The 20,241-nt window shown below is 39.5% G+C and overlaps 1 protein-coding gene across 4 annotated transcripts in view; it reads left to right on the forward strand.

Annotated features, from left to right (window-relative positions):
* VGLL4 (vestigial like family member 4) overlaps positions 1-18,149 on the forward strand; it is a 79,633-nt gene extending 61,484 nt beyond the window's left edge. For all 4 annotated transcript variants that reach the window (XM_075183174.1, XM_075183175.1, XM_075183171.1 and 1 more), the window contains 4 exons: positions 1,511-1,700; positions 12,388-12,607; positions 13,718-13,841; positions 14,414-18,149. In XM_075183174.1, coding sequence (XP_075039275.1) covers positions 1,511-1,700; positions 12,388-12,607; positions 13,718-13,841; positions 14,414-14,682 — 803 coding nt within the window. In that variant the 3' untranslated portion in view covers positions 14,683-18,149. The remainder of the gene's footprint in view (positions 1-1,510; positions 1,701-12,387; positions 12,608-13,717; positions 13,842-14,413) is intronic.
* Positions 18,150-20,241: the final 2,092 nt, after the last annotated feature.

Below are 20,241 nucleotides of genomic sequence, written 5' to 3' on the forward strand. Positions count from 1 at the left end.
GTAGGTTCCATGTTAAGGGGGAGGTGCTTTTCTAATTTGCTAAGCAGACTATACCTGGTGGCTGAGCAGACTATACCTGGTGGCTGAGCAGACTATACCTGGTGGCTAAGCAGAACTTGCTTTACATTAATGCAGTGTGTGGATTGGTTGCTTCATTCACAGTGACTAGTCCAGTGATGAGCAACTGAATTGGTGTTAGTCTGTTTTTTGTGTTTATCTGTCTCCTATCTCATTAAGCCGCTGTCCTAAAATATGTGGGAGGCGTTCAGTTGTCTGTAATGTAGTGGTACGGTAGTACTTTGCTTTTTTTAACAGAACTACAGCGGAATGTTATCTTAATGCTGAACAATGTATCTTATCCGACTGGTTCATATCTGGAAATTTCCATCTTTGGGTTTGCGTACCCTTGGCCCCTGCCGTGGAGCCATTCTGGGAGACTACATTTAAGAGCATGTGCTGCTGGCTGTTATATGCTGTCTTGTAATCTGCAGGTAAAGGGTGTGACAACAGCTGGGAACTTGGTCATTGAGGATGTTTCCTAAGGGAGTGTAAGCATCGTACAGGAAAGCTGAGCTCCCAATCCTTTCCCCTCCACTCTTTCTGTAAATGCAGACAATGGCGCCCTCCACCCTTTACTAACCTGGAAGTGTACGTACCCTGCTGCAAGTGAGCAGTGACGAGAGGCAGTGTGACCTGGGAGGTTGCAGCTCTGCTTCGGTTGTGTTCTGCATATACATAGTTGCTTTCTGTAACAGCAGCTTTCACAATAAATTTTTTGCAAACATTCAGTATTCTTGGTGAAGCATAATAAGCGAGGAAAGCTCTATGGAGCATCTGGCTGTACAAGGTTTGATCATTCACTGTTCCGGTCTCCTGAAATGGAAAGTTCCAATGTGTTCTCTGTGCCAGATCCCCGGCCCTGTGGTGTGTTCTGGGTCCCTTCAATTACTTGAAATAATTGAGTGCCAAACACCGTCCTGCAGGCAGTTTGTGGAGAACTACCAGTGTAAGAAACAAATGTACTAGACAGTCACATTAAATGTTAAACATAAAGGGGCATATTCAATTAGGTTTCCAGTCCGCGGTAACGGAACGGACCGTGAAGGCAATCCAAGGTACCGCAATAATGTGGATTTTCGTGCGCACCCCATAGGGCTGTGAAGGAAAATCTGCGTTATTGCGGTACCGTATTACCGTGAACACTGCGCACTTTTCACGAAAACGCACAAACCTGATTGAATATGTACATAAATGTGAAGAAGCAAACCAAAACAATAAGGCCACACACACACACCATCCACCAACTGTGCACAAGGTCTAGAGCCCCATGAGAAGATAGAGTAGGTAGAAGGTTGGTGGCGGAGGAGAGAGACTGAGCAGCATCAGTATTATTGTACCGCTCTTGGTACTTGTCGGACTGCCTCTCTGGTTTACTGTGGGGTTTGGTACTGTTGACTTTAAACCACTCCTTCCTGCCTAAAACTAATATACCTGTCTATCCTATCTGCAGGAGAAGCGGCATTGCGGAGTGAACCCAGAATGCAGCCTCTTCCGATGTCTGCTGCGCTCACCAATCATCGGACGGGCCCCCCGCCTATCAGCCCCAGCAAGAGGAAGTACAGTATGGACCAAGGAGATGATGAACTAGACTGTGAAAATGACCATGTCTCCAAAATGAGTCGAATGTTTCCACCTCACTTGTAAGTGCTTTCTGTAATAATACTGGTACGCCGTCATTTCTCTTAGAGCGGAGCTTTCCAAGTATTCCTATAAAGAGGAATTATACTGTACTATGTACTTGTGGGTTGAATACCATTAAAATGCCATACAGTAAAGTTAAGAGCTGCATTTGGTTCATTGTCAACCAGTCTTCGATGATTATGCCACTTACAAATGTGCTGTACTGTGGTATGAATTATGACTAAATCTAAAATAGAAGTTGATCCAATGGGAAAGGGGTTTTGGAACATCCACAGATATATAGTAAGTTTACTTACCACACAGATTAAGGGGCTTGAAATTCTTTGTATTGAGTATTTTTATTTTATTTTTTAAAATAAAATGTTGCTGTGTCTGCTGTTTCTAGAAGATGATGCTTTCCTGCAATATCTGATTTAATTGTATAAACAAAAGTAATTGTGTCTTTAGAAGGACGTTGGTTTGCAATTGGTTAAATCTGAACGTTTAATCCAGAACATCCGAGCGGGGATCCTGTGTGTTCCTGTTACATTGCTTCATAAATATCTGTGACCTGGGATAAAAGTTCAGACAATGCATTCATTACACTTGTGATGCCACAGGGGGTGTGACTGAGCTGTGACGTGCCACGTTTATGGTTAACAGTGTAGTAGTGCCTGTGGCAGTTTAAATATGTGCAGTTTATGGACATTTCTGCTGACGGGCCGGAACATTTTGTGTGAAACTTGTTCAAAGTAAGTTCATTTGCCCAGCAGCATTAAGAAAATTTCCATGACACAACATGTCAGAGGCTCCCAACCGCAAGCGGAAGGGGATACTGTGGTCCTTGGAACCAATGTGTTCCATCCTCATACCTGGTTTTTAAGCTTTTACCAGTGGGCAGCTGGTCTTAAAACTAGAGACCTCTATTAAAATGAAACTGCTTTAATATTGCTAGTTTTATTAACGTCCGTTAGTGATGAATGGACCTTTTGAGGTGCTGACTGACTTTGTTTGGGGACATTGGTCTGCTGTTTTAGATTAGTTGCTGTACAACATGCGTAAACATCAGGCATCATAATGTAGTTATAAACCAGTCTACCCTCCGTTTAAACTGCATCTGTTAAACATTAAACAGATCTCTGAATAGATGATATATTACACTTTTAATGCCAGGAGAGTTTAAAACATTTTCCCTACTAGTAAGACAAGGCCACCGCTTTTTTTGGTAGACTGTTGATGGTGTTGCTGGCTCGTGGAATCGGTTGCTTGTGGTGTCAATTTAAAGTGTGGGTTCAGGTGCTTAGAGAGATGGGGGAAGTGGCAACATGGGTACCCATGTGGTATCCATGAGATGAGGTATAGTAGGATTCAGTGGCTCTCGCTACATGCTGTGACTAATGTTCTGTCTGTTGTGCTAATGATATAAAAACAAAAAAAGCTTTTTTTTTTGCTTTTTTGCTTTTTTGTTTTTTTTGTTCAACCCACAACATGGATGCCTCCACCCAGAGGTGGCAAATACAATTTAATTGAAACAAATAAGCACAACAGATGTGACAAATGCACTCTACCTTTCAGTTCTTATGACTTAGTCCTGTCGCTGGTATCGGTTACCCAGTAAGTGTATCCTGCACCAAATGTCAGCCTAGTCTGCTTTGAGGAGACCTGGCCAGGGTGGGAGTACAGCTGCTTAGCTGACACTAAGGAGACACTGCAGTTGTCACTAGGTTTAATTGGGACGTGTGTTCTCTTACAGAACTGTAGTGTAGATGAATAAAACCACACGACAAATGGCCGGCTCAGGAGCGTTGCCTGTGAATGTTTTTGTTTCTTTGTCTTCCTGGCAAAGAGCTGGATGTCAGGATGCTTCTCATTCCTTTGTGAAGGAAGCGATCAGAGGTTATTTGATAAGGGAGAACTGTGTTTGGCTGTCTGAGTTTCAAGCAGCTAGTTACATTCCAGGCATTCCTTCGCTTCTGGCCTGCTCACATCCATCAGAAGACAGGCAATGTTTTATTTATCCTCCAATAAATCATGGCAGTATTAGTCACAGGCTGGGCCTGCAGTCTGCAGCCCAGGAATGTGTTACAAATTGGCCAGCCAGAGCCCAAGGTAGTGAAACAATAAGGGCTCAGAACCAAGAGAGTCTTATTTATATTTTCTGTTTTACGCAACTGTTGACATTCTTCCACCATGTGTCTCCAACGAAGGAAACACTCTGTAAACTGAACCGGTGAGGAAGAGGGTTAATGGAACAGTAACTCCTTATAGTCCTGCAAGGCAGCCTGATCTATGTGGGCCCTACAGTCGTTAACGCCTTAAGTGACTTTTACAGAACTTTGTCCTTTCTTTGGCCCTTATTGGAGGTTTGTTTTCATACAGTAGTTCTTGCACAAGTTTATGGATCATCGCTGATCCTTGGAAAGGTTTATATTGGAACCCAGTATATTCACTGTGCACAGGTTTATAGCTGCAGATGCTGGAGACTAGAAAATGCACAATAATTGTGTATTTTATCCATTTATCTGACCCAATTTTTTTTTTCTTCCTTTTCCATTAAAATTCTGTCGTCTTGGTCTTAACTTGCCACCTATTTTTTTTTCAAATAAAATAATGATGTAGGGGATTCTGGTAGCGGGATAAGCAATTTAGGCAATGTTGTTGTGCACTGAATTATGAAATCCTGATGCTGAATTGTGTGCAGTTCATATGTACGTTACATGTTTGTACAGTAACTACTGCAAGCGTGTCTCTGCAGCCATGCAGCCATGTTGCCCAAATTTCATATTTTAACAGGATATTCTAGCACCCCTCTAAATATATTAAAAATGCAGTTTGTACATTTCAGAGTGATATCACACATATATATATATATATATATATATATATATATATATATATATATATATATATATATATATATATATATATATATATATATATATATATATATAGGAATCATGAGTACATATTGAAATAAGTGCTTCCACTATAAAGACTTATGCACATCTATGCCGTTCTCATCAGATTTTCATGTTCTACACACACACCTTTCCATGGCCCCATTTACATCTTTTTGTTAACAGTAAAATACATTATGGCCTTTTCCCAACACTACATTTTTCATTTATTTATTTTTTTCTTAATGTGTTTTCCCCATTCATTCAACATAATAGAGTTCTGATCAATTTGTCTAATTGTTTGCTATTATGTACAGCACACTTTTGCTATTTACACCATGTTTTTAATTTTTTTTTTTTTTTTTTATAAAGAGATATTCTGCTGTTCGAAATGGTTTTATGTGAAGGACGAGTCTCTTTTTCATTAAGCTAATGCCACAATCTCTCCTCTAACCTAATCTAGAACCCAAATATTTGAGTGTTTGTGTTACTGAATAGTAATACTTGGTTTGTATAGAGAGGTCTGTTCTGTCAATCTGTCCATTATATATACTCTAGTCTGCTGAGAGGAATTGTAAATGTATCACCTTGTGACTGCATTGTGGAGTAAAATGGGAAGTTTGACCTGACGCGAGAAAAGAAAAATACTCTTATTTGGATAAGCACAATGAAAATAGGCTACAAATATGACAGTTTAAAATCTGTATTATGTCAGCCTAGTTATCTGTAAAAAAAAATAAAAAAAAAATACCACATTTTCTCTATTCCTTATTGGTTATTAAGACAGAAATCAATTTTACAATTGTTTTAATGTACACCCACAAGCTACACACAGTGGAGGCAGCCATTTTGCATTCACTAAATGCACCATATCACTATGAAACTGTGACATCACTGAGGCATAGAATGTTACTGGTTCCTGGTAGATTGTTGGTTCCATACACACAATGGGGGAACTCTAATGTGACCAGGAATATATTGGACACTGTCTACTTGTCCATAAAGCATATAACACTTTTTTATTTCTGTTTTTTACCTGCTGTGTTCCCTGTTCATTAATTGTATTACTAGATCGGACCTTGTTGTATATTATAACTTCTTTTGAAAAATATTTACATTACCTGTAGACCTAGGTGTAATTAAAAAAAACAAAAACGCAAACAAACCATTAATTCTGCCTAAGTTGCGGTCTGCTCCAACATCAGCCACCATAATAGAAGACCTCTGTGGGGTTTCCCAGATTTCCTATCCCTTATCTATGCAAACATCTCTGTAGGAACCAATAAGTTAAGGATGTATGTATTAAATTTATGAATCGCCTAATAGGCAATCTATGATGGTTTCTGATGGTGTTCTGATAGTGGCTGTGCTTTGAGTGTATGCTAGGACTGCAGTAAGTAAATCCTACTATGTATTAGGGATGTAATACAGAGCCCTATTCTATTACAGGAAATGTTGATATCCCGTGCACTTCCACTACATAACTCTAGCAGTTTTTGTATTTGCTGGTTTTATAGTAAATATCCTACAAACACAGGCTGCATATTTTATTGTATATGATAAGTACACTAATTCCTTGTGGTCTTTATAGTAAAGGATTTGTATGCTGTCCTTTTTTTAAATCCTTGTGAAATAGTGAAAGTATCCATCTTGCATACGATGTTTACGTCTAGCATATCTCCTGGGTATCCATATATCTTGGTGAATGTGGATATTTTATTGCAAAATGACTCTGAGAATATGGTCCTGTTTGAAATTTTTACAATGTTTACGTACTTGACAGTATTTGTGTTAAATATGTATAGAAATTGATATAGTGGCTAGCATAGTGGACATGAATCAGTGTGCTTCACACCGCATTAATGTAGTCTGACCTTTTGCATAAACTCAGTGGTGGCAGCCATTTTGTGTTTGTGAGAATGCAGCCTGATTGGATAAACCCCACCTCTGTCCGGTCGGCTTCAATAACCGTCAGTTCTACTGTTTTGGGGTGTGCAGGGCTGGACATTAGGTTTCTGTTGTGACAACCAGGGCCAGGCTGAGCAGGATTGTTCAGTTCCTCCTGTATCACTACAGCACTATCCAACATCTGTAGGTTTTGGGATAGGAAACCCTATTATACTGGATGAATTCTGGGATAAGAAGACATTCTGGTAGGTTAAGTGGCTGCTGGCAAAATTAACCCTAATATGTGTAAGGAAATATAGGCTGTAAGCTCTAGTGGGGCAGAGACTGATGTGAATGACATTCTCTGTACATCGCTGCAAAATTGGTGGTGCTATATAAATGATGGGATATACCTAGAAAACAGGATTGCAATTTTAATTACTGTTTATAATTAATAATAGTAATAATAATATATTTTCATAGAGCCTACAATTAATATTTATTAATAATTAATACTATTTATTCTGTTACAACCACAACACACCCCTCAGCTACCCAGAAATCTTTAATGTTGATGCACAGCTCCTTTCTTCTTAGTTTCTAGCTGTGTAGACACAAGAGCAACACTAATGAAATGTTGTCGCTTTAAATAGAGGACTGAGGCCTGACCTGCAGTTGTGTGGTTTTCTTGTTTGTCAGACTGGAGCCATTTTCTTATTTTCACAGTTCAGCTGAAAACAAAGGGCCCCTTATCCTCTCCAAACGCTCTGCTCTTAGGGCTGACATCAGCCTTTTCCCAGCAGGCAGTGTTACAAAATTAAGAGTCCTCCTGCAGATCAGGGAATGGGTCACGCAGCCTCTTCTCCTGGCAGTTCCTTGTATAGAGCGGCTGCCAAGAGCAACAGTGCAACCAAGCCCATGTTGTCCTTTCCACAAAACTAAGTATATAAAAAAAGGAGGTTGCTGTATAATAGGTAGAGCTGTTCCTGAACTACAAACCCCAGCAGATTGGATGGGCTTTATTGTAGCATTGCTCCTAATATTGTGATATCCAAAGCGTGCAAACATTGCACTGTCTACAGGCTTGTTCATGTCACAAAGCACATTTAATGCAGCTGAACATAAAACCGCTGATGTAAGCACCACCAATACTGTAACTAAGGAGATGCTTTACTGGGAATACTCCTAATTCAATGGCTGATTTAAACCCACAAATTAGGATGTGAACCTGTCGTACCAGAGAACAATATCCTTCCGTCAACATTGTATGTGTTATTGCTGGTAACGGTCACTTACCTGCATCTAATGTGTGTGTTTGTTTGTTTGTTTGTTTGTTTTTTAAAACAGGTGGTTAGTTGTTGGACAAATCAAACATTCGATAAATATCTGAAATGGTCTAGGAGCAACCTGTATTTCAGGCTTTAATGAAAGACCCCATAAATTGTAACTTTCATTTAGCAGATTTCCCAGATGTTTCCTGAGATTTGTCAGATGTAACATTTACTAGAAAGTTGGACTCCTGGGAGGACGGTTGTTGTGGAGACTGTTGCTACAGACATTCATTCTCGGGAAGGTTTTAAAACAACGTATACTCCAGTCTGTGCTTTTAATAATTTTTGCCTTGCACGCACTAACAGTTCTAAGGAGTCAGGCTGCAGAAGAGGTAATCTTTACCATGACCCACTTTCATTATTAATGTGCCAAGAAAATGGTCACTGCCTCTCTCGGCTGTTACTAGGAGACACCTCTCTAAAATGCTGCAGTCTGTCCTGGACAAGTCCGGACATGGTGTGAATCCCGGTTATAAGAGACTAAGAATTCTGTGTTTGTAAAACAAGACTACAGTCAGATTTGTGCTTTTGTCTATCTAGCTAGTGCAGATTAGGTAAACGAAAGCGACGTTCCAGATTGCTGGTACAGACTTTCTTTTGTTTGGTCAGACTGATGGCATGTTGCAGAGTTCTCATAGACTGGATCCATATTGCATGGATTCAGTTAAATGACAGATCTGTGTATGGAGCTCTTGGTAGAGTCGACCGGTCTTAGACTGGCCTGGATGTCATCAAGAAATTTTAGCCTGTTATGAAAACCTGTAAATATTAGTGAAAATGTCTGAGTACTGATCCTGCCCCATGCTCAAACTATAAGCCAAAATGTGGAGTTGCTGGGGGTATGTTTTTTTCTTTTTCTACATTTGATAAACGTGGCCTAGCCCTAGATTCTCAACCTGTCGTACATCTATGCCAAAGTATAGATTCAAGAGGTACTTTATAAATATAATTAAAAATATTACATTTGTTAGGTAACTAAAAATATACCGTATACACTCTAGTATAAGCCGACCTGAATATAAGCAGAGGCACCTAATTTTAACACAAAAAAACTGGGAAAACTAATTGACTCGAGTATAAGCCGAGGGGGGGCTTTTTCAGCATAAAAAAATGTACTGCAAAACTCGGCTTATACACGAGTATATACGGTAAATGCAAAATGTTTTTGGGGTGGAGAGGGGCCTAAAAACCAATTTCTCTCTGGATCTGTCAGGGTCAATGGTTCCCCCCCCTCCCATCATCCTCTTTCCATTCAGCCGTTTTGTGTGAAGTTATCCTTTTTATTGGGAACATTTAGAAGGGAATACATTATATTCATAAGATAGAACTGTAGAGCACCTGCATTGTTTGTGTGTCTGTGCCCCATGATCCTCGTAGCTCAACAGGGATCGTGCCAAGGTGGCATACACATAACTTATTTTGGCGCACAGCCTGTATAGAGGGAAACCTTTTATTTGTGATCTTATATCTGGTACTGGGCAGGTGCATATACTAGACAAAGTTTATGAAATTAAAGTGACTATAAACGTTTTATTGTGGAGCTCTATAAAATAGGCCCATACAGAATACTCTATTGAGCTATGCAATGTCAAACTGGAGATCGTAGCTCCCAATACAGCCATCTGTAAAGTATTTAAACGCCTTATATGCATTGGTTTTGTTTTGGCTCCATAAAAAAAAAAAAAAATCCATAGAAAACAGAATGTTAACAATGTAGTAGTAGAAATACTTCTCATGTACATGCACATGTTTACACAAATAGCCCTAAAGACTATTCAGTAGGAATGGGGCGGGGCACATAAATACCACATTTGTGTGATGTCATTAGGGGTGGAGCAATGGTGTGGGCCAGCTATTACAATATGTTATATCAGGTTTGTACTTGTGTCAGGTTCATGGTGGAAAAAGAAACAGAATATTTCCTGTTTTAAAAATAAAATAACTGTAAATCTTTCAGTTTAAACAAATGTAGCAATATGTCTTATATTCACAGCAAAGTTAACGTTAAGCAGTGTATTTTATAAACTACCCTCCTTTTTATATTAAATTTGCTCTAGCCTTGTGATGAAAGCTTTCTATTGCTGCTTTATCACCATATTTATTTATTTTAAAGAAAGGCATAAACATTGTGCATTGCTGCATAATACTCACATCTCAGAGTTGCATTATATTGCTGTTACTTTACTCTGGTCTCCTTTCTTCTGTGTTTTTAATGGTCTGATGCTACTTCAGAGAGGACTTTTAGTTTGACAGGGTGCTTGCCAGCCCGCTTTGTGCAGAGCAGACAGCTTGCCAAGTTTATGAGGCCCAAGGCTCTCTGGTGGGAGGATGCTGGCCTGTCTTCATGCTCTGTGGCAATGATTAAAGTGAGGTTAGTATTATAAAAAAAAAAAAACACAAAAAAAAACAACAAATGAAACAAGGGAAAAACCTTTCATTTCATTCCCTTATCCTATATTCTTTTTTTCGCCACAGATGGCAATTTCATATTTTCAGCTGCTGTTAATTTTAAACCCGAGAGACAACAAGCAGGGAATGATGTCCTGTTATAGGGGAGAGGTAGGCAGTGTCGGCCTTATCTCCAGGAGTGGAAGGGTTACAGCTTCAGAAAGTAAAGCATGGTGATGGCAGTACAGTAATGAAGAAATGCTGAATCGGTTTTAATAAGGGGCCTTAGAGAATGTCTCCTTGCAACTTTTTTACGTCATTATCTTTAGTCGCTTATAAAGCACAGTGTGTACTACAGTGGATGTGTGGTATGTGCAGAAGGTCATAACCACTAACATTTAGTCCTGGAGTGTGGGTGTGTTCATACTACACATTGAGGCAAAAGACACTGTGTCTATAAAACAGAATGTGAGCTAGTGCCCGAGATTTATACTATAAAGGGCAGAGACTGCACCCATTACTTATGTTATGGTGTTACCCCATGCAGCAAGTCCAACTCTGGAAGCTCTTAGCAGTTTGCGTTGCTGTCCTCTCCCTTAGGAACAGTTTGAATACTGTGAACCAGTCAGAGGTTACTGGGGCTCTGCAGGGGGAAAATGTGGTCTGAAGTCATCAAATAGGTACCGAGTCTGTGTACAGCCAGGCTGGCCATAGAGAGCTGTGATTATGGCATGGGAGAGCAGGTAGATGTCTCATTAATAGACCGCACCATTAGTTTTGGAAGAGATTAAGCGTTTGGTGTTTATGACTTTTCAGTTGTATGTGATTTGTAATTATCTGATTCGGGCTTAATCTACAGCATGCATTCTTGTCCGACGTGAGGTTTGTTTGTTCATTATAAATGTGGCAGCTTTCACATGAATGCCATGGCATGAAGACGTGGTTTTACATGACATTTCTTTGAGCACTGGAGAGGCACCTGAGTTGAGGCCGCCATTTTGTTTGCTTCACTTGTCACCTAGTCAGTAGAGGCTGCTATTTTGTGACCAAACCAATATTCACAAGAATAGTGTTACTTCTGTGACATTACTGAGGCACTTCATGGGGGCTTGTAATGAGGCTGGTGGCAATAGGAGTAGCAGTGGTACCATTTTTGGGGGGTGGATGCTGCATGGGATCAAGGTTGGTTGGTTCTTGTCCCCTCTTTGTGACCAGCACTGCCTGCTTGGCATATATAGGAGGCTTTCTGGTTTTGAATTCACATCAAAATGCTGTGCTTTATATATTTACTAAACTGCACATAATGGTGCCTCAGTGTTTCTGGGGATGCCCAAGGTCTTGTACTCTGTTCTGTTGGCCTTTTAACTCCACGAGGCACTGGTTCCAGGGGAATGGATAGGCTGCATTCCATGAATATTGACTCCGCTCATAAAAGACCATGTATTCTATTGTTTCACCTCTCGTTTGTCAGAACAGCTGATTATACTTTACACTTAATTTATTGGTTGGTCATTAAACACAGCTATAATTCTGTAATGATCCATCCCACATCCCAAATTGCTGACTTGGGGTGTGAAAATAATCCATGATGGAATTTTCTTAGATGGTGGTACTGCGCTGATAACAGCTAACGGATAATCATATCCGCTCCCAAAGATCCACGGTTACTGACCTACATGAGTTCTACAATATCGCCCATAGATTGATTGTCTTTTTATAGAAACAACCTTCATCCAGTGTTCTCATTCTCTACTATAACATGCTTGATAAACGTTATCTGTTGGTCCTGAACGCAAGTTTTAATCCACTTTAAATGGCTCTTTCAGTACAGACTGGCTCCCAGCGGTGTGCAGTTCCCTATGACTACTGCCTATATCTTCAATTCACATAAATGTTTGACAATGGTAGTGGTACAGCAGAGTCAGACGAGTTGTAGCTTATGCCCCAGTCATGTCAATAGTTCCTGCTGCATTCTTAATACTGGTTCGGCCTTCATTGCGTCTTAGGTGACAGGTTTACTGGTCATTAGTATTACAGTGCCTCTGTATTCTTGCTTCAGACTAGTCTCTTGATCAACCCATAGAAATCAAATGGTTATTTAGTAAATTAAGTTATTTTGACAATAACATCATAAAAGAAAAAATATAATAACCCTGCAATTGTAGAGCAACATGGCTAAAATATTTTTTTCTCCTACTGTTTAGAACCAAGGCTCTCAATGGCGATTACAGAAAAGATCCACGAGACCAAAGTCGCAGTCCAATAGAACGCGCGGCAGCTCCAACCATGAGCTTACATGCAAGTCATATGTATGCCTCCATTCCAACCATTGGTATGGATCAACCTCTCGCACTCACCAAAAACAGCGACCTTTCCCGGAGCTTGGGAATTACACCTAACATGGGCCCTGTGGAACGGCAGCAGGTAACAAATCTGCACCTGTCTATATATAAAAGTGATATTACTGAATAAAGTGCTGGTGTTTGTAAAGGACGTATGGGTACTTCTGTGTATGGAAAATACTCCTTTCAAAGGTTATGACCAGATAAAGCCATGGAAGCATGTTACCACTCCATGATAATTTGGATATAAGGTGGCACTTTACATATAGACGATACACAATTGTACAGCTGCAGGGCAGACAGGATGGCATTTTCCATTTTTAAATCAATGTTACACCCAATATTAAACGGAGGGGGTTACTGCCAGAGAGTATCTGCATGTATTTACCCTTTAGACTCCTAGCTGTTTGTCCAGTCTGTACAATAGAATGTAAGGCAGGTGACTTCCACACACCTTTCCCATTGCTGGCTCTGAATTTTGGAGCTTGCGTCTGAGATGTTTTACTTTTTAATTGTTGTTTTTTCTCGTATAAGGAGCGCAGTGAAATTAACTTTGTGTTTTAGGGATTACAGCTCTATTTTTAGCCTGTACTTTTAAGCAGCGAAAACAATCCTGGTATGTTTTCCGATCAAATTACATTTCTGTAAAAGAACGATTTATAATGGTGGTGAACTCTAAGGGGTAGATGTAGCAAACCTTCTAAAAAGGAATAACGGAGATGTTGCCCATAGCAACCAATCAGATTCTAGCTATTTTCCAGAGTGTACAAGTTAAAAGCTACAGTCCGGTTGCTATGGGCAACATCTCCACTTTTCCTGGAGTGTACTGTACGCTTAATGTTTGATACAACAAACCTTCTAATAAGGAAATCGGCTCATTTCTAACTTATAAGATGAGAGAATTTATCTTTTGACTGATTCTTGTAGTTACGATTTGAGGGTGTTTACAGAAGTTATAGAAATCTGAAAGTTGGGATAAAATCAGCGACTGGTATGTTATATAAAGAATTTACCTCTATTGTATGATCTAAGGATATTGGACGTGCTTTATACAAGTCATGGAACTCTGAGGTGTCCTTAGTTAACTTAGGAGTTATAGTATTAATATACAAGTCTCAGTATAGATAGAATATATAGATATTGAGTGGTTGCATTTGCTACAAGTAATCTTAACTCTATTCTCTCAACTTAGAACCGACCATCGGTGATCACCTGTGCACCAGCCAGCAACCGGAACTGCAACCTGTCTCACTGCCCGGTCGCCCACAGTGGGTGTGTCTCGGCTATGCCAGCAAACTTCAGACGGCCGTCAAACAGTAAGTTATAATTGGGTGTAGATTCTAAAATACTTTAAGCAAATGCAGTTTACTGAAAATATTTTGTTTTTGATGGTAAAAAGTGAGTCATTACCTGTTATGACTTTAGCGTCTGTACTATAGACTAACAGCTTGACTTCCTGCCTTTGTATACCGTAGCATTGTACTTTGTCATGTCAGACGTATAGATCCATCAGGGCTGTATGTGTGCACAGGAAACTTCCTATTACTGTTATATTGTACAGTAAATAAGGGAGCACCACTGGTTGTACAGCCATGCATAATATTTAGTGAGGTCGTCATTAGCAGGGATGAACATGGAAACATGACTAGAGAAGATCGACCTTGGTTTGTTTTCAGTTTTAGAAAATGTGCTAGTTTCTCAGAGTTCAATATATTAAATAAATTGGCCTATATGTAGTTTGTGGCCTTTTTTTTTTTATTTTTCAGATTCTTTAAACCAAATTGTTTCCTGAATCACTGTTACCGTAGTAAAAGCACAATTGTGATTACTACTTGGCAACAAAGACAATGTTCTAACCATTCATCAATGTTTTTATTTCCCCCCTTAGCTACAACTGCCTGTGACCCTGTGGTAGAAGAACATTTTCGCCGGAGCCTCGGCAAGAACTACAAAGAGCCAGAGCCAGTGGCAAACTCTGTGTCCATCACCGGCTCGGTGGATGATCATTTTGCCAAGGCGCTGGGGGACACCTGGCTCCAGATCAAAGCAGCCAAGGACGGAGTGTCCAGCAGCCCAGAATCCGCCTCTCGAAGGGGCCAGTCCTCGCCTTCCTCCCACATGGTCAACCATAATCACTCCCCATCTGTACTGTCATAGAGAATCTCTGCGAGATCAGGAGCAGCTGCTTTCACTGGGCTTTGAAAAATGCTAAAGATTAATGTCATGAGGAGAATTATTATTTCATTTTTTTTTTTTTTACTTGTTTGGCACAAAGTGGATGCCTCTAAAAAAACAAAAACCCTATAGCAGGAACTATTTCTTTTTTTATTTTGTATTGTAATGTAGCATCTTAACTTCCTGCCTCTGTTACCAAAGAACCTCTAATGCAAGCCTGCTACCCACTGACTGACCCACCTTACAAACCCATTCACATTGCATTACACCAGTTGGTTGATCCAAATGCTTTTTGCTTACCATCTTGTAGAACTAGAGAGCGCTTTGTCTTTTTGTTTTCTTTTTTTCCCTTCTGAGTAATATTGTATGTATTTACTTGAAAAGAATTGTCATGTCTGATTTGCACTATTTACAGAGGATTAAGACTTCTTGAGATGCTACAATTTAGAGGGCAAACTGCGACCATGTAGGGATTAAAGTATATCGGTCACCTACCTATAGTGGAGGCAGCCATTTTGTGAGCTCAACTAGTGCATGTAATGGAGGAAGCTTCTTTGTGGGTTAAACCGATTTTTACTCAGTTTGAGTTCACTAGGAGCCAGTGCCGTTGCGGGCGTTCCGCAGTGCTGTCGCTGGTTCTAATGGAACTGATGAGCTGCGTTCTCAAGAATATTTGTTTAGCTCACAAAATGGCCGCTTACCTTGTGTGTAAGTGACTGGTCATCTTTAGGCAAGACATCCTTTTTAGAAAGGTAGGTCTGGAACAGGAAGTATAGATCAGGCTGGTGTGTCTCTTGCAACTGGACTGCAAATCATTGAAGACAAGACACCGGCAGTCTACCATCTCTGCAGTTTGCAGGTGTAGAGGTCGGAGAGAGTAATAGTGCGTTAAGTGCATGTTTCATGAAAATAAAATAGCTGGTAACTATTAATTTTGAGACAAGTAAAGATCAGAATACTTATTATCCTCTTCAGATTTAGTTTATTTTTCAGTATAGTCCTTTGACATACCTACTGCTGGTACAGTTGTACTCATGTAATATTTTATTTGGTGTTCACTATTAGCGGTGACCAGCTAGAGCCTCAGGACAGGCGTTGGTAAATCGGTTAATTAATTCTGATAAATGTGTGGTACAGGATGCTGTGTGTCTATGGTAAGCAATTGCTGTAGTTCCCGTTTTTTGTTTCTGTGTTATGTCTCCAGTTTGACAGAGGAATGACATCAGATTAGTTAAGGACGTGTCCCCCTGTCACTGTCAGACTAATCTGCTGTTTGAGATTTCGGATCGCGTTTGAAGCTTCGTATAAACTTATAAGTTATTTACATTCCTCTTGTTCGAGAACCTATCTTGGGTTTCATAACAAAATCAATTATTATTTTTTTTTGCTAGTTGTAAAATCGCTCCGAACCTGAAAGTAAAAAGCAAACTATTGCTTTTGTTTAATATATATAACTTGCTTGTCTTTTCTCCCCTATGTGTAACATCCATACATTCCAGCCTCCCAGTGAAAATGTAAAGATTGTTTATATACAAGTGTGTGTATATATATTATTTTTTAATATATACACACATTACTGGCATGTATTCAGAGTGCAGGAGTGAACTTATTGGTAGAAAAGTTAAATAGTTAGTGGGCCCTCTCTCAGTATGTGGCCCCCTGCCCCTCTCACCCAAGCTGCTCCATTGAATCCTATAGACTATACGGTCATCATGTGGGTGTCCTACATTCTATACTAGCCCCAATTCAGACATTTCACTACTATGTTACTGGGTAGCCAACGCTTAAGTGTTTAGCATTCAGTGTAGAAAAAAATGAGAAGGCAAAACAAACTTTTAAATGAACACTTTTTTTTTTTATATAGGTAACTTTAAGACCATCGTTGCGCTGTGCGTAAAGAATGTACAGAAAAATTTGTAGTTTTTTTTTTTTTTTTTTGAAGAACAATTAATTTGTTAATGATATGTAGCTATTTAATTTGCTCTTTAATTGTAATCATACTGTTTTTTTTGTTTGGTTTTTTTGGGGGGTTTTTTTGTCGAGTTTTTTATTTTATGGTTGTCTGGAATAAAAGTTTTTTTTTTTTTTAATCCTTTTTCTTATCCTTGTTTAGATGTGTCTGTAATACAGTGATGTGCAGGTACACTTGTATTCTATGGAAACGCTGCATTAATATTGGATAGCCACTAGTGTGTTGTTACTGCATTCTACTGACTGTTGCAGGGATCTGGGATACGGAGGTGGACTCTTCTGTAAAGTGAACACATTGATGTTTGTTGTCCTGGAAGTATGTCTGAAAAAAAAAAAGTACTTATTCCATGTTCACGTCGACCCCCACGGACTGATTTGCAGTGTTTTTTTTTGTAAATGTCCTGTGTAAAAAGGGCAATCTGGCCACTCCAGTTGTGCAGAAAATGTGACTTTCATTGAAACCATCTCCTATTTGTGTGTGTATACGAGGAAGGTTTTCTAATCTTGCTTGATTCTGTTGCCCTGTCTTAGATGGGTGCTTGTACAGCACAGGTGGCCAAACAATACACTTAAATAAACACAAGCACTCAGCTGACAATTTTTGTTGTTGTGTTGTTTATTAACCCATAACGCATTGTATTGATGTGCGCTGGTTATATGTACCGTCTAACTGCACACCATGTCAGTTGGTCTTTATTAACTGTTGATAATGTATTGTGTAACATCACTGGTTCTAATACACAGACACACTCTGCTCTAGGTAGCAGAGTATAAGACTACTACACTGGTAGTTGTGTAAAATGAAACTCGCATGGCTAAAATGTCAACTAAGTAACATCCTGAATATTTTTATAATGGGAAGAGTGAGGTTATGGATTTAGTTGTTTGCATTTGGATAAATTACTTTAAATATTGGCTGTAAAACTGGAGGTGCTTTAGCACAGAGAAGGAAAGATGCCAATGTTTTAGCCCCTCCACTCCCACTCATTAAATGTACAATCTATTTTTAAAGTCCACTTTTCACCCATGTGCAGAGGAGGCAGTCATTTTGTGTATGGAATAACAGCAATATAGACTATTGATTTCACTGAGAAATGAGGACAGCTGTGGGATATGAATGTTAATCCCGCCTACAAAATGGCTGCCTCCATTGTGTACAGATGACAGGTTCACTTTAAATTCCACTTTTCAGCAATTATTTTGTAATGAACAAAGAAAAACAAGACTTTTGGGCTCTAAGATCAATGTGTACTTGAAACCAGCGATAGACAAATAAAATACAAAGGTTTGTGTTTCCCAAAGGGGAACAATCCGCAGGACTTTTTCCAACATTTCCATGTTTGTAAATCTGTAATATAGTATTCTGTTGTGGCCTTTGTTTCGTCTGGAAACAGAATAAAAAAAAAAAGTTTGGCAGGCCATCTTTTTTTTGTACTTAAAAGTAGCCTTAAAGAACAATAAAGTGCTCTTAAACCACACTATGTGTTTGTGTGTTTATTTTAATGTCATTATTGTGAAACTTCCCCTATAAAGCAAATTCATTCTGCCTTAACCCAGCTGTCCCTACTACTAAAATTCATACCCTCTCCCCTTCTATCTTACACTTTTTATCCCTCTATTCCTTACCACACTCCTACTTTTCTTAAGAAGAAGTTTAATTTTTATAGACGTTGTACAGTACACCCAAAAATGTATTTCATAATATAACCCCTAAAGTATGTCTACTTGTCTGATAGGTGTAGCAGAGCTTGTCTAGCACTAACCTTACCTGCAGTCTCCATCATCTGGGGGGGTGTCTATGCCTAGTCCCCACCAGTGTCACAAGCAGATGTTAGGTTGGGGCTGAATAGACAAAAAAAGCTTTTCACGACTGATGTCTGGTTTGTGGACTGCATGTGTATGGCCTATCAAAGTTAGAGTATGCAAGCAAGGCAATTGCTATATGCATTTAATAATTTGCTTAGATATACTTTAGCACTAGTGGTCATAGCATAGGAGTAAATAAACCCCTTTTGGGGTTGCTTTTTGCATATTTTAACCCCTAGAAAAAGTCCCTTGGAACTGTCTGTCCTCCTCCTCATGTTTTAACTAAGCAGAAGATGGACATTCTATATTAAACTATCCCGCACCCACTTTCCTTTAATCCATTGCCCTCTCCTTGCCATTCGTGCTCCTTTCTTAGTACACACACTAGTGTCGTCATTGATTCCGATAACCAACCACCTTTCAGTATTCACAGGTGTTTAGTGAGAATAAATGGAGAAGCATGAAAGTCTATAAAAAAAAAAATATATATATATATACACATACACACACACACGCAGTCCCCTTCCTTGTTTCTTTTACGGTTATATCTTAAATTATAAAAATTGCCAAGGAGATAAGCTGCAGTATTGAAAAGGTGGAGATGTTGCCTACAGCAACCAATCAGATTCTAGTTGTCATTTATTTAGTACATTCTACAAGATGACAGCTAGAATCTGATTGGTTGCTATAGGCAACATCACCACATTTTCAAACCCGCAGTTTAGTAAATATACCCCCAAGTGTTTAAAATCATGCGTCCTACGGTTGTTTTTATCTACAAGCTTTAGGGTGTTGGCAACAATTTCTACTAGGTTGCTCAATGGACTTTACAGACAGTTCTTGTAAGAAAATATTTGCAGTAACCGAGCTTAACTGCAGATGTCAGGAATTAAGTAAATCTTTGTTTTCTAAATGAAGTGCTCTCCACGAAATGTCAATACCAGACACCGTGCTTCTTTATTTGCCCACATGGAAATAGATTTATAAGTTTGCATTGGGATAGGTGCATGCCCCTTGCTGTATTAATGTGCAGTTTGTGGGATGTGGTTGGAAAATAGAACATGCACTTTTCTATGTGCACAGGCTGAGGAAGTGGTAATATCACTCTGACTTCCTGTAAAGTTAGGTAGTGCTTCAGATATACAGAAACCCTCAAAGCTCCCCTATATAATATCTGATTTTAAATATCTTATGTAAAATAGAACATAATTTTTGTGGACCTCCCGTACCTGAAGTCTCTTGTGCCAATGATGCCTCCACTAGAAGTCAAAATGCCTGAGGCATTAAATGTTGTGCACCTTAATTAGCACAGTGTGAGCCTAGATTTTCACCAAAAGTCACAGGGTATTTATGGGCGTTCCTTTGTCTGTGGAAAGGTACAGTTACTGCCACTCCGCAAAAGATCTTTAATTGTGCGCCAGCTCTCAGCCTGCAGAGATCAGGTTTTGCCCATACACCTTTCATGGGATGCAATAGTTAAAAGCCATTTATGAGGGGGCACATTCAACTGTGTGCAATGTGCCGCTAAATAACGTGTCTGCGATGGAGGGGTGCGAGGAGAAATACTAAATGTTACATCACTGAGGAGTGCCCCCGCGGCTGTTCTGGAGGCACTCTGCAGACAGAGTTTAGATGCATGGGGTAATTAATTTAATGAAATACGAAGGAGGTTGGACGTTGGTGTGACATTTAGACTTTTGCACAGTGTCCATATTCAGACTTGTCTGTCTTCATGCAAGTCCAAGAGCTCGGCTATTTCTTCCC

This window comes from Mixophyes fleayi, chromosome 8, assembly GCF_038048845.1.
Source record: "Mixophyes fleayi isolate aMixFle1 chromosome 8, aMixFle1.hap1, whole genome shotgun sequence".
NCBI lineage: Eukaryota > Metazoa > Chordata > Amphibia > Anura > Limnodynastidae > Mixophyes > Mixophyes fleayi.